The sequence below is a fragment of the Balaenoptera ricei genome, chromosome 13 (assembly GCF_028023285.1).
Source record: "Balaenoptera ricei isolate mBalRic1 chromosome 13, mBalRic1.hap2, whole genome shotgun sequence".
NCBI lineage: Eukaryota > Metazoa > Chordata > Mammalia > Artiodactyla > Balaenopteridae > Balaenoptera > Balaenoptera ricei.
This window is the reverse complement of record NC_082651.1, coordinates 78,172,204-78,187,282: the sequence shown is the minus strand read 5'-3', so window position 1 is coordinate 78,187,282 and position 15,079 is coordinate 78,172,204. Positions and strand designations below refer to the sequence as shown.

Sequence of the window (15,079 nt, the reverse complement as noted above, 5' to 3'; positions counted from 1 at the left end):
GGGGTTTTATTATCACTTTTAACTCCTCTACAGATGGTGCCTCCCCTTACTGACTGCACCCAGGGCAGCCTCCTCGCTGCACCCCACTGGCTTCCCACCTGAAATGCTTGCCTGGCCCATGCTTCTGCAGTCAAGCTCAAGCAAGAGGATGGCTCAGGAAAATCCCGTGCCCGTGGGCAACTGCTCCTGGAAGCGGCCCGGGTGTCCACGAGCAGGAAATGAGGATGCGGGTATTCCAGTGCTGTCCCACCATGTACGACGTGCCCCGCACCCTCCAGCACCTTGGGCCCCACTTCCCTGGGTTTCTTCACCACAGGGTCCTCTCCTTTATCCTCTGTCCCTCCCATGTCCTGCTCTCCTTCTCCCTTCTTTCCAACTCTCCAAGCAAGTGCTTGGACACAAATTCTTCATCCTGAGCCTCACCTGCTCTCATACTCACCTGTCCTCAGTCACCCTTTACCTGTCCCCTCCTGCCTCCTGCCCTGTGTCCCTGGAAAAGTTGCAGGCCAGGCTGCCTTGACACCTGTCGCCCCCTGCCCAGGTACCCTCCCAGACAGGCTACAGCTCATTTCCAGCAAGCTCGGATTTCCCTCAGAGTGGGGGCAACGTGGACACCAGGATGAAGAAAGGACGTCTCAAGATTGCTGTCAAATGATGGCAAGAACACAGGGTCGGGGAGAGATGGGAAGAACTCGGCTTTGGGGTCAGTGGCCCCAAGTCTGCAGTAACCCACTAGCCGTGTCCCTGGGAAACCTGCTTGACCTCGCTGAGGCCGGGTTTCCTCACACGTAAAATGAAGATCATAAAAGTACTCCACAGGATTGCCGTTGACATCAAATGAAATGGAATTTCAAGAATGACTGTGAAAACTCTTACGTGTGCTGGAAAGCTCAGTAACAGTTACAAGACATTCCTCTGCAGGCCGTCTCTTTAAGACGTGGACGCCAATGGCATCGCCCACCTGTGCCCACTTCCAACTTCCTAGATGATTTACAGCTTCCTGCTTCTGCCACAGGAGGCAGTTGAAATCTGTGATACTTAACACCTGAGATTTTGTCTCTCCATAGAAATCCACGATACACGGCGCCCTGGTGTTTGCCTGGTTGGAATCGTGGGCACCGGCCTGGCGTTTGCGGGGGATGATGAGTGAGCTTAGCTGACGGCCAGCACCCAGCTCTCCACCCTGCAGAGATGCACGAAGGGGCGGAGGGCTCGGTGCAGGGAATTGTGATGGAACACGTGTGAATTGAGCCTCCAGGGCTAAGGTCTACTGGGCTCCAATCAGCTCCTCTCCAGGATCGTAAAACAGGGTTTCCAGTTCCCTAAAAGGAAAACCCTCTCATCCCTCAAAACCGGAGATGGAGGCCTCGCTTACTGGATATAACCTACCAATTCTGTGCCAGCTTTCTTCCAAAAATATGCATACGTTTCAGCTATGGTCTCTTCCTTACATGTATTCAAATGAGACATACGTCCCTCCTCATTTGCAAAGCAAATCCCTCCAACCTGTGCCTCAGTCCCACCCCCACCCCCCCGCCCCTGAAACCTGTTCCTCTCCCTGTGCTTCCTTCACCCAGCATTCTGCTTCTCTCTGAATCTATTGGCCCCCCTCCTCTGCCACCATCACGCACAGACCCCACCTCAGAAAGTACCGTTTCCCTCTCCACCTTCCTTTTGGGCTTCTGGCATTCTCCACCCCAAGGCTCTGTCTCTGAGTGCCTTGCTGACACTGCTTCCTCATCTGACCCCAACATTCACTTGATGCTGAGGACTCAGCCCTATCCCACCAGCCCAGCTCTACTGCGGGCTCCAGCACTGACCTCCGGGGCTGCCTGACGCTCTGTCGAGGTGCACTGGATGTCCTCAGATGTGGTATGTCTTCTACCCCATCAGCATCCTCTAATAGCCCTCTGCAGGCTACCTCCTCTCCTCCGCCTCTAAAACCATCCTTCCTCCTCGTTTTCCTGTGTCTGTGCTTCTTTAAAACATCAGAGTATCTCATTTCTGCATGGGAGGAAAGGACTCTTTCATTTATTCCTGGGCTGGGCTTTGTTTGGTCCTCCCTCAGGCAGTAACTTATTAGTCATCCTAACAACCCCACACACAGTTGTGGATGTTATTTTACGATGCAGAAGCAGTCCTGATAGGACAACTGACAGCAGGTAGCTGGCATCTGAAGCCCACCTCCCCAGCTCCAAAACTCCTGCCCTTGCCCTGACCCCACCTCCCCCAGTGTGAACACACACCATCAGCCAATGCGGCTGTGGACACGAAGATCCTGACTTCAGGGCACTCACAGACGAACCAGAGGCCAATGTATAACCAGCTACCTCATCCAGTCCTTCCTCCAGTCCTGACACCTGCCTGTCTCAGCTCTGCTTCCGGCCAGCTGATGCTGCCCACAGAGGCCGCAGCCTGAGTTGCAGTAAGAGCTTCTCTGCTCTGGAGTCCAGACTGTCGTAACCAAGACGACCTGAGACGCGTGCCTTGCTGTGCCTCGGCCAGAGTCAAGGCAGCCTGGGTGATGAAGCTTGGAGTGTTCAGATCAGTGTAATGACTTCCAGGTGCCACAGTGTGGAGTATTCAAAACCTAGGACATGTCGTTGTCCTACCCTTAACTACACCACTGACGTCAGGATAACAATGTGTATCCTCCCAGGACTGCAAGCCAGGTCCGGTGATTCACAGATTTGTGCTGAAGCCTCTGGGAAAGGCTTGTGATCCCGAGGTCCAAGCAGTGGGGCCTTAGACCGAGGTGTAAAGCAGTGGGCCTTCCAGGTATAGCCCAGACCCTCCACTTGCCATGTCGGCAGTTCCTGCAAAGTCATCACTTTCTTAAGTGAAGGAGCAAAAAGATGATGTAGGGAGCTTGTGGGGAGCTCTCACTGAGTCAGCACCCGCATAATCTCCCTGGTGATGAATGTCACGCAGCCCCAAATCTGCTCGGAATTCCAGGCAGGGAGATGTGTAATTATTCCATCCTCACTGGGGGCACTGTTGCCTTCTTCTTTTCTTTAAACTTCAGATTAATATTTGGGAATAAACCGCCCTCCCCCAGCCTCTGTTCTCAGCTCTTCTCAGCTCTTTCCTTCTATCTCCTCACCAACTCATCCGTAGTTTTGCCAGCGCTCATAAGCCCCCAACCCTTAACCAGAGCCAGCGTCTACCTGACGAGCCGTGATGGGGGACAGGAATTCAGGGGAAAGGGGACAGCTTCCTCCCCAGGAACCGTATCACAGCTATTCCTCCTTGGCCATATAGGTCAAGTTGGAATCTCCTCTGATAGCCTGGTTTCTAGACAAAGGCAAAGGGAGCGTTCGACATGGGCTCCCCTGAAGGCAGTGGGCCTGTGTTAAATGGCACCTCATGGACTGTATACAGACACATATTGTCTACACGGCATTATCCACTCTCCCTCTGGCCGAGTTGAAATCCAGTGAGGACAAAGGGATTGGAGTGGAGAGTGGTGAACAGTAAGAGACAGCCACTCAGTCCACACAGATAAATGTGGTGACAGGGACCTTTCCTTTCAAGAATCTTTACGTTCTCAGGGCCACCTGGGCTAGAAAGCTCTGTTATTATTTTTTAATGAGTACACGGACTCGAGTAGAGGCAATCTTACTGGGCCACAAAGGATAACCTTGAACCTATTAGCAAAATTATGCTTTGCACCATCCGGGACAATCAAGGTTGCATCCAGGTCCCTGACTTCTGAACAAGCAGTAACCACAGGCCCACCCTGGTCACCATGGGCTGTCCAGCTGCGAACGTCACGGCGGCACCCTTTACCTCTCCACAGTCCCTCTGGAAAAGGATGGCCTTGAGGGACCGCACCTGGGCCTGGGGCTTAGCAAGCAGCCCCACCTGCAGGGGGAAAGATGACTTTTCATCAGACTTGGATGCTCTTCCCAGATGAGGCCACTTCTCTCATCTTGAGCCCCTGAGCCTGGAAAGGGTGAGGCCGAAAGAGAAAGCGAGAGGGACCCACTGTTCCCGTGGGCGTGACACAGCACTCCTCTGACAAACCTGCTCGCCCTCAGCCTGAAGGCGAGGCAAGGCCACTGCTCGGGGCCTCATTTGTCTTCACAGTGGCCCTGGGAGCGTGTTTCTACTGCTGCCGAAACAAATTACCACACCAACCTAGCGTGGGTTTGTTTGGGCCCTCTGCTGAGGGTCTCTCCAGGCCGCGATCAAGATGTCAGCAGGATCAGGTTCCTTTCTGGGGGCTCTGAAGCTTTCGAGTTGATTCAGGTTGTTTGCAGAAGCCAGTTCCTCGCGGTTGCAGGGCTGTGGTTCCCTTCTCCTCGCTGGCTGTAGGTCAGGGGCCCCTGCTACATCCACGTTGCCAGGGGCCCCTGCTACATCCACGTTGCCCCTCTCTCTTCACACCAGTGGCAGCCAGGCCAGTTCCTCCCAGGCTGCGAACCTCTCTGACTGCTTCCGCTACATCTCCTCTGACTCCAGCCAGAGAAAGTTCTCTGCTGCAAAGGACCCACGTGATTGGACTGGGCCCACCTGGACACTCCAGGCTACTCGCCCAACTTCAGATTCAGGAGCCTTAACACATCTGCAAACTCCCTTTTGCTGTGTAAGGTAACCTCCTGACAGGTTCTAAGTGAGGAGATGCTCTCCGTGACCAAACTTTACTCGGGCTTGCCCTCTCTCTGACTAGGCGTGAACTGTTGTTCCCTACCCTCGTCAGGCCTGTGTCCCGTTTTAGCAAGAATCCTGCTAAGCCGGTTTAGAGAATCCATCCCCCCAGGCTGCCCCGGCCCCCATATCTGATTACCCTGGTAAGAAACCTTAGGTCAGTGTAGCAGAATTCCCCCCACTTTGTTTTAAAATTAAACTTTTAATGTTGAGATGATTGTACATTCACAAACAATTATAAGAAATAAAATAGAGACCCTGTGTACCCTTCATGGTTTTCTCTAATGGTACTGTCTTGCAAAATTATAGTACATGAATTTAACAAAGATATTCACATTGATACAATCCATCAATCATATTCAGGTTTCCAAGTTTCATGTACATGAAATTGTGTGTGGGCATGTGTGTATTTACCTCATGCAATTTTATCACATGCATATGTCCATGTATTCACCAGTAAAGACACAGAAGAGTTTCATTACCACAAAGATCCCTCATGCTACCCTTTTAATCACACCACCTCTCTCCTCTCCTGTCAACCTCACCTTTAACCCATGTTAACCATTACTATTTCCTTCATAATGTTGTCACTTCAAGAATATTATCCCCTCCCACTTTTGATGTTCCCTCTTAGTAATTTCCATCCACCACCCCCCACCCCACTCCTTGGATCCAAATCCCCACCTGTTCTTGTTGTATTTGGAGCTGAGTCCCATACCCCCCAGCCCTGCCATTGCGATAGCCTTGACACCCATTGTGAGAGTCCTGAATAAAGTCTTTCTTACCATTTTAACAAGTGTCAGAATAATTTTTTCTCTAACCCGGGGATTAGGGCGGGGATGTATTTTGGCGGAGGCCCTTCCCCTACCATGGGGATCACTGTCTCCACTTTAAAGACTTAGAAACAGTGAGGTAAAGCAACTTTCCCAAGGACACACAGCTAGTGATGACTGCAGGATTCAAATGTAGGCCTGTCCGATTCCACAGCCCATGTTGACACACAGGAGTGTGCCGGCCAAACCTGACACAGCCTGATGTCCTTGACTGTGTTCTGGGGATGGGGGAGCTGGTGGTGGCAGCTTCTCTCTGGGACCCTCATCTCTCTCCTCAGCGCTGTCTTTTGTATCTGCTATGCTTTAGAAATCCCCCATTTTAAATCCAGAAATCCCATACTCTCCCTTCATATATGTGCCAAGGCCTCCATTTTGGAAAGGCACACCTCCTACCCCACCACTTACACACACACACACACACACACACACACACGCACGCACACTTTTACTGGGCAACAGGTTCCTTTCACCTCTAAAGACCAAAAGCTAAAGTGAGTAGATGTATTAGATATTTTCCATGTATCCTGTGTTATGAAAATTGGAGTTTAAACATCCAATTTTAATGCAAAGCAACTTCTGAAAAATAAAAGGCTAAAAGGCACATTTCCCTAAAGCCTGTTGCTATGCTGAACTGCAGATGTAATTATCAACACTTCAGCTCCTCTTAGAAACGCTTTGTGCGAATGATTGCACCAGGGTCGGGCTGCTCGAGTGCATAGCGGGGGTTGGCTTTCAAGTGGCCGCTTGGGGCCGCTCCCAGCAGATGAAAGTGAGATGGGCGGGCCAGGCAGCGTGCCACTGAGGATGGTCCCGGTCACCCTGGCCAGAGCCTTGTCCGGTGATCTCATGGACTTCTGTGCTGTGAAATCAAGTCAGTGCAACAAAGGCAAATACGTCTGGAACACACAGAAATCCCATGTCTTGGGAAAGGAAAGACATCTTTACCTGCCATTGTTATTCTCCACAGGCTCTGTTTAATGCATGGAGACTGATTTTAAATGGAGCCTCAGAGCTGTGTACAGGTGGTCCTTCCCACCCTGAACCCCCTTCCTGGTCAGTCTCCCGCTTTGAACACACATTCAGCAAGCAGTTTCCACCGCTCCAGGCATCGAGGTCGAGAAGTTGGATGAGTGTTCTTGTAGGTGGAGGGTGGAGGGCACAGAAGAAAAAACAGACAAATACAAGAGAGGGCCCAGTACCAGAGTGGAGAGGAGAGCAGGGTGCTGAGGGCAGTGGGCAGAGGGTGGGCAGGGAGGGTGTCCTAGTCCTGGGGGAGGCCCGGCAGCCCCAGAGCGGTGATCTGTGGCCATTTGGCACTTGGTGGAGGATGGAGGCTGGGTCTCTGTAGACGGCTGGGCAGCGCAGGAGGGTCTGTCAGTGCCTCTGGACTGAAGGCTGGGGAGGTGGGCAAGGTCAAGGAATGGTGTGGGCCTTGTCTTTAGGACAAGAAGGGGCCACAGGGGGTGCCAGACCCGGGAGGGTGGGAGAGATTGGCATTTCCAAGAGCACTTTGGCGGGAGTGTGTGGGGATGGCTTTGAGGAGAGCAGACTGGAGGTGGAGGATCCTTTAGGAGAGTGAGAGGGGGATGGACATGAGTGATGCTGAGGGGAGAGGATCTTCAGGACTTGGAAGCAAGGGGCCCTCTTGCCACACACTGGAGCTGGGATTTTTTACTCTGACATGCACATTCCTTTACCCCTCTTCACCATCTGTCCTTTGCAGGTGGACAAATGGGACCTCATCAGACTTATAAGCTTTTGCACAGCAAAGGAAACCATAATAAAATGAAAAGACAACCTATGGACTGGGAGAAATATTTGCAAACGATGCGACTGACAAGGGCTTAATTTCCAAAATATACAAAAAGCTCATACAGCTCAATATCAAAAAAACCCCAAACAACTCAATCAAAAAAGGGGCAGAAGACCTAAATAGACATTTCTCCAAAGAAGACATACAGATGGCCAACAGGCACATGAAAAGATGCTCAACATCACTGATTATTAGAGAAATGCAAATCAAAACTACAATGAGGTACCACCTCACACTGGTCAGAATGGCCATCATCAAAAAGTCTACAAATAATAAATGCTGGAGAGGGTGTGGAGAAAGGGAACCCTCCTACACTGCTGGTGGGATTGTAAGTTGGTGCAGCCACTGTGGAGAACAGTACGGAGACTTCTTAAAAAACTAAAAATACAACTACCACATGACCCAGCAATCCAATTCCTGGGCATATAACTGAAAAAGACAAAAACTCTAATTCAAAAAGATACATGCACCCCAATGTTCATAGCAGCACTATTCACAATATCCAAGACATGGAAACAACCTAAATGTCCATCAACAGATGAATGGATAAAGATGTGGTATATATATACAATGCAATATTACTCAGCCATAAAAAAGAATGAAATAATGCCATTTGCAGCAACATGAATGGACCTAGAGATTATCATACTAGGTGAAGTAAGTCAGACAGAGAAAGACAAATATCATATGATATCACTTATTTGTGGAATCTAAAAAACATATATAAATGAACTCATTTACGAAACAGAAATTGATTCACTGACATAGAAAACAAACTTATGGTTACCAAAGAGGAAAGCGGAGGGTGGGGGAGGGATAAATTAGGAGTTTGGGATTAACATCTACACACTACTTTATATGAAATAGATAACCAACAAGGACCTACTGTCTAGCACAGGGAACTATATTCAATATCTTGTAATAACCTAGAATGGAAAAGAATCTGAAAAAGAATATGTATGTATATGTATAACTGAACCACTTTGCTGTACACCTGAAACTAACGCAGCATTGTAAATCAACTATACTTCCATTAAAAAAAAAAAAGCACTGCATGTTCTGGCATGTAAAATGCTAAAAAAAAAATCCAGAAATGACTTTTAAAATGCTGGGAGCTGGCTATAGTATGATGGAATGTTGGAATTGGAGAAAACAGTGTTTCCTGTGATAGCTGTCTGCAATGCTTTTTTTGTGATTTAAAAACTTTTGTGATGGATTGTAAAATGTCTCTCCCACACCTCTCCCGAAGCCCCTCCCTACTTCCCTGGTCCAGTCAGCACTTGGTGACGCCAAACCACTGGGAAACCAACAAGAGGAGATCACCCTGGATGTGAGCAGGTGTGCGTCAACATTGCTATAAAGAGCAGGTACTGGTCGGTTGCACCAGAATGTGACATCATTGAAAATAACATGCTGCCTGCATCCACACGTGGCTGCCACGGAAAGGAAGGATCACACATACTTTGTGTGGGTCAAGAGGGCAGAACAAGGCCTGACTGATGGAAGCTGGGCTTCGACTTAGAAGAATTTTCTAACAATTCAACACAAAAATTCTCAACAACAGAACTTACCATACTGTGAAGCAGCAAACACATCATCGTAAGTAGCATTCGAGCAGAGATTGGATCACTGCTGTCTATCAAAAGGGCTGCAGAAGCTCTATTTACAATAGCCAGGACAGGGAAGCAACCTAAGTGTCCATCAACAGATGAATGGATAAACAAGATGTGGCGTGGCACATATATACAATGGAATATTACTCAGCCATAAAAAGAAATGAAATTTGAGTTATTTGTAGTGAGGTGGATGGACCTAGATTCTGTCATACAGAGTGAAGTAAGTCAGAAAGAGAAAAACAAATACCGTATGCTAACACATATATACGGAATCTAAGAAAAAAAAAAGGTCATGAAGAACCTAGGGGCAAGATGGGAATAAAGACACAGACCTACGAGAGAATGGACTTGAGGATATGGGGAGGGGGAAGGGTAAGCTGGGACAAAGTGAGAGAGTGGCATGGACATATATACACTACCAAATGTAAAATAGATAGCTGGTGGGAAGTAGCCGCATAGCACAGGGAGATCAGCTCGGTGCTGTGTGACCACCTAGGAGGGGGGATAGGGAGGGTGGGAGGGAGGGAGACGCAAGAGGGAAGAGATATGGGAACATACGTATATGTATAACTGATTCACTTTGTTATAAAGCAGAAACTAACACACAATTGTAAGGCAATTATACTCCAATAAAGATGTTAAAAAAAAAAAAAAGCGCTGCAGAAAGGATTCAATGTACAGGAATAAAGGCTAGAGCACATCAGGAAGAATCATGAGAGGTACTGTGAACGTTAGGACATCTGATGGGCTCTGCCCAGAAGGAGAGCGATCTTGTCCCCATTGAAAACGTCAAAGGTGTACCCAGCTCCAAGTTCTCCCGGGCTGGTGCAGGCAGATCCCCCCTCAAACCCCACCCCAAAGACCCCCATGGCATCCCAGGACTGAGTCCTAGTCAGGGGATTTGGTTTGGTTTGTGGGAACTGGGATTTTCTGCTTTGTTTGCCGAGCTTCCAACCTGGCCCCCACATGGCAGGACACGGACTTTTCTGATAGATTTCTCTACACTGCCCAGTTTAGGAGAACAGATGCTGTGGGTCAGGCCAAGAGCCATAAATTTCCAGGAAATAACTCTTAATGACTGAGGAAGAAAGCCATAACGCATCCTGGAGACAGGGACAGGAGAAAACAGGGGCAGAGGACAATGCACGGGATTACCGCTAAATGCCAGGACGAGCCCCATGGATCCTTCTCCTGGCCTGCGCCACTGCTCGGGGAGCCCGTGCCAAACACGCTCCCCGGTACCCAGAAAGGGGAAGGGGCCCTGACACTCCGGACTCTTCTTCTTCCTCTCTTGCGGTTTATTTTTTTAACATCTTTATTGGAGTATAATTGCTTTACAATGGTTCTCCTGCGGTTTATTCAACAAATAGTTACTGAAGCCTCCTTTGTGGCAGGCACCATACTGGGCAAGGGAGATGGCCACGAACAAACAGACCAAATCCCTGCCTGGTGCAGCTTACGTGCTGGTCATCTCTTAGGTCTCACCTGCTGGAGGGAAGAAATGGCAACTAACGTGTACGGTGTCCACATGGTGCCCAGAGGTTTTACAGACTTACCTGAACGGATTTCCACAGCAACCCCCAAAGCATCCCCGTGTTACACTTTTAACACACGAGGAAACTGGAGGGTCAGTCATTGTCATCATCTAGATGGGATGGGTCTCCGGCTACTTTCTCCTTTATCTGCACATGGCAGCCCTACACCACTGTGGCCACACCTGGCCATCTGTTTACACAGTTCTGGAACACGTAACCCAGCCCCTCTCCCCCCCCCCCCCCCACGGCTTTCTCTGTGCGAAAAGATAAGGGCTTCTGTAGCATTCACCCAGACCCTCCTCATTAACCCAGTGCCGAGTGCCATATGCCTAGACCAGCCAACAGATGTGATCCAGATGTTAATGGCGTTGCTGTCCATCCTCCTCCTCATCCTTTTTATCCCCAGTCTCCTTCCAACTCCAAATTCCCGTGTTCAGTACTCCCAGCTCAAGCCTGCCTCTGGCCCTCAGACTTGGTGCTCCTCCTTGGTCTTTCCAGCTTTTGCATCTCAACATTCCCCTAATGGTCCATCTGGGCGTGTTTCCCTGGTCCGCAGCATCCATGTGGCCCCATGGATAAATCCCCTCCTTCCCTCCACCCTCCCAGCAACCACTCCTCTGGCGCCCCATGTGGTCTTCCCCCAAGGGAGTGATCCGCTCCCCATCTCCTTGGCCCTCATCCCAGGCACATGTGGTCCAATGACATGGAGACCCCCGCCCTAGCCCCCGGATGCAGAGACAGCGACTCACCGAAGTTCTCCCCGCCCCAGATGTCCATGTCCATGTCATACTTCCCCAGGTAGTCGAACCAGGATTTGTCCATCACGAAGAGCCCTCCAGCTATGATTGGAGTCCTGTGCGTTTGGAAGGAAAAGCAGGAGGGTCAGTCACGGGAGGGGGGCTGCTGCCTGTTCTTCTGTCCCGGTGGTCCTGACCTCGAGGCCACATTCTTCCCGTTTCTGCCCCTCTTCAGAAAGACCGACACATTGTCCACTTGCCTCACACAGGAACATGCCCCAGGGCTTTTCCCTTTGACCATGAATCTCCTGACCCTGCAGACAGGCTAATATGCTCGTCCGCACACCTCCTGTGGGGCAGTCGGGCTTTGCTCAGAGCCCCGGCTGTTCGGAGGGCCTGGGGAGCCTCCCCCCGGCTTTTCCCACAGGCCCTGCCCAGTGGGGCTCTCCCGGGAGCTCCACGACAGGGAGCGGGGACCATGGGCCACTGACCAGGCAGGGAAGAGGGGCTGCGGCAGCACCTGTGAACAGCACATGCATTTCTCGAGACTGGACTCTCTCTTCTTTTTTTCCCTCTCTTTCCTTCTGCTCTAGATTGAGTTATATCCCCCGAAAAACATGTTGAGGTCCTAACCCTGAGTACCTCAGAATGTGACCTTATTTAAAAAGAAGGTCTTTACAGAGGTGATCAAGTTAAAATGAGGTTATTAGGGTGGGTCCTAATCCAATAGGACTGGTGTCTTATAAAAGGGGACATGTAGTTGCAGAGACAGACATGCACAAAGAGATGACAATGTGAGGAGACACAGAGAGAAGACGGCCCTCTGCAAGCCCAGGGGAGGGTCTGGCACAGCCCTCAGAAGGAAGCAAACCTGCCAACACCTCCGCCTTGGACTTCCAGCCTCCAGAGCTCAAGACAGTATGTTTCTGTGGTTTAAGCCACGCAGCCTGTGGTACTCTGCTGCAGCAGCCCTAGTAAACAAACACGCCCTCATCTTCATTCTCTTTCCTTGGAGTCCTCTCCCAAGCTCCCCTCCCCTTGACCACTGAAAGAGATTCCAGAGAAGCCACTTGGAAAGGAAAGGGCTGCAGAGTCCAGCCAAGCAACCCGATAAGCACAAGGATGCATGTCTGCAAGAATCAACAGCTCGGGTGGGGTGGTGGCAAGCCCTCCAGGACCTGGCCCCTCATTCAGTGGGTCCAGAGGGCGAAGGGCGTTTTCTTCTATGTCAGACAGTTAGTTGACGGGGAGCAGGTCAGAAGCTCAGTATCCCAATGCCACGACACCCTACTATCCTCTGGGAAACACTTGTCCTCTGATGAGCAGAGATATTCCCACAAGAAGAGAACCTGCCCCAAAAACCCTACTCCTGGGACAGAGAAGGGAAACCCAGAGGCAGCTGCACCATCACCGCCTTGTCCTTGACTTTGTCCAGGTCCATTGCCACATCAGACACTTCTGGCAGCAAGTAACTGAGGCACCGGTGTGTGCTGCATGGCCCTGAGGACGGTGAGAAGGCTCTGCTCTCCCTTTAGGAGCGAATGGCACTATCTGGCATGCCACGTGGCTCCAACCTCCCTCTCGGCATCACTCCACATCATGAAAGCTGGAGGAGGGAGGAGGGGCTGGCAGGTAGACGCGACAGAGGTCCCACTGCAAAGTTCTCCCAATTCCCACCGTTTGTCTGAGTGTCACCACTCAGTTCTTCACAGCCCTTTGAGTCTCAGTTTGACTTAAGTTAGTTCAATGAAAATGATCAAACATTTACTCTATGGCAGGCCCCGAGTCGCCCCTGAAGAGCCCAGAGCCCCCCTGCAACCTCGGCAGGAGCAATCCCCGTCCCGTGGTCTTCTCTCCACATCCTCAAGCACTTGCTGGCCTCCTGACGTTGCACTGGAGGCAGGAAAGGTTTAGCTTGGAGGTTCCCAGCAGGTCTGGGACACGTGCACCCTCCAGTCTTGGGAACACTGAAGCCGCACTCACGATGCAGACACCGCTGGGTGGACCCCTGTGCTCTACTCTACGCCGAGCCCTCAGATGGGCCTGAACCCCAGGCGGCCATCTGGCCACTGTGCTGTGGGCCACAATGGGGTCTGGAAGTGAGAATGTAGATGAGGACAAAGCCATCTGCAGCACCGCAAAGGCAGCCCAGGGCTGACGCCCCTGTCGTGTTCTCGTGTGGGACACGGCAGTCGCGTGTGTTAGTACACAGCAGCGGCCATGCCTCGACAGCAGCCTCCGCTTACAGCAACGGCTCACTCGACCCACCTGGGCCGAATCCTGATATCCAGCACCTGAGGGCTAAGGAACCATCTTTTCCCTTGTCAGAGGCTCAAACGGGACCATCTGGGACCCTCCAACGCTTAGCTGGAAGCGTAAGTATTGACATGGCATGTGCGTGGGTGGACAGCGCTGGGCAAGTCCTCAGCACAGGTCTCCACCGGCCCCCATCCCTTCAGCAGAAGTCTCCACGAGGATGGAAACCTCCTAAAATAGGGCAAAGGCGGTGCTGGCCTGGCAAAGGGTCCTCTTGGTTTCTGCCCAGTCGTTTGAGCACCTCACATGGACTGCTTCCCTATACCACGTGACAGTGGGAAGGGCCAAGTGGTTATGAATCTGCCCGCCCCCAACCCTTGCCCTGACTCACCTAATGGGCTCAGTGGGGTCCAGGCGCCGAGCCTTCTGCGCTGGTGTGAGCTGCTCCCATTGGAAGTGGAGGCTCCAGTCAAACCCTGAAACACAGCATCCGCATGGCTGACTTGGTCTCTCTGATGTACCTGCAGACCTTGCTCATTCCGTCCCTTTACTAGAAGCTCAAGAACATGCCCAGTTTCCCAGGTGGTCCCAGGGATAACAGGTCTCACCTAAGCTGGTCGGCAACAGAGCTTCCTGATTTCCCTTCCACGGCTTCCTTCTTTCTCTACCCCCTACTGCCTCTCTGAGCCTTCTCTGCTGGGCGGACTTAGGGAGCAAAGGGCACAGGATAAAGAGTGGGAGTTGACAGAGCCCAAGAGTGGGACCCAAGGGGGACATGATGGACAGTTATGGAGTGTGGCCCTTGGCCAAGAGTCTCGGGAGTGGGGGGGTGTAAGCAGGAGGTCTGTGAGGGGCTGAATCACCCCAAATCCGTCTTGAGGAGCCAGCACTCAGCCCTGGGCAGAACTGTGGTGGGCCTCGAGGAGAGGGAGGCACCCAATGCTGAGATGCTGGAACAATTCAGGCCCCACACTGGAGGGGGGCCCTTGCTTCCCTCGAATCCTCAGGCCCTGGAGTGACCCCGTGTTGGAGCTAGAGCTCAGGGGGCTGGGAGTGACCTGCCCCCTCCCCGGCCCTTCCATTCACAGTGCCCATGGTGAGGGTCACCCTGGAGCTACTGACATTACAGGATGCAGGGCTGGCGGTTCCAGACAAACCACTAGGAGATTTTTCTCACTTTCCCCCTTGGCAGCAACGACTAGGAGAAAAAGAAAGTCCTTACTGGGCAAGGGCGTTAGCCCCACTCACCCCCTCTAAGTTCCGTGGCCGACTCGATGTAGTTGAAGGTGTCCAGGTGGATGATATCGATCACGGGGCACACCACCCGCGTGTAGTCCTGCAAAACAGAAGGCCTGCAAGCTCAGAGGGCGGCATAAGGGAGCCAGGCCGGGGCTCGGTAGGGCCTCGCCCTGGGAGGGCCGGAGACTGGGTTCAGGGCCTTGACTGAGAACTTTCCTCTCTGGATCTCAATGTTCTCATCTGTAAAATGGGCCAACAGACACGTGACCTCTCTAGTTACGATGCCTACAATGCTAAGAGCCTTTCCTTTACTCCTGGGCGCCTTCTCATGGCCACGTAGTCATGGTGGAGACACGGGGAGGCTGGCTGGAGCATGCTGCACACTGAGAAAAGGGACATC

The 15,079-nt window shown here is 51.5% G+C and overlaps 1 protein-coding gene across 2 annotated transcripts in view; it reads right to left on the bottom strand.

The window, feature by feature from the left end:
• The window catches only part of GALNT14 (polypeptide N-acetylgalactosaminyltransferase 14), a 216,550-nt gene that overhangs the window by 20,093 nt on the left and 181,378 nt on the right, over positions 1–15,079 (bottom strand). For both annotated transcript variants that reach the window (XM_059942929.1, XM_059942930.1), the window contains exons 7-9: positions 14,689–14,776; positions 13,832–13,916; positions 11,197–11,300 (exon numbers count right to left, since the gene is read on the bottom strand). In XM_059942929.1, coding sequence (XP_059798912.1) covers positions 11,197–11,300; positions 13,832–13,916; positions 14,689–14,776 — 277 coding nt within the window. The remainder of the gene's footprint in view (positions 1–11,196; positions 11,301–13,831; positions 13,917–14,688; positions 14,777–15,079) is intronic.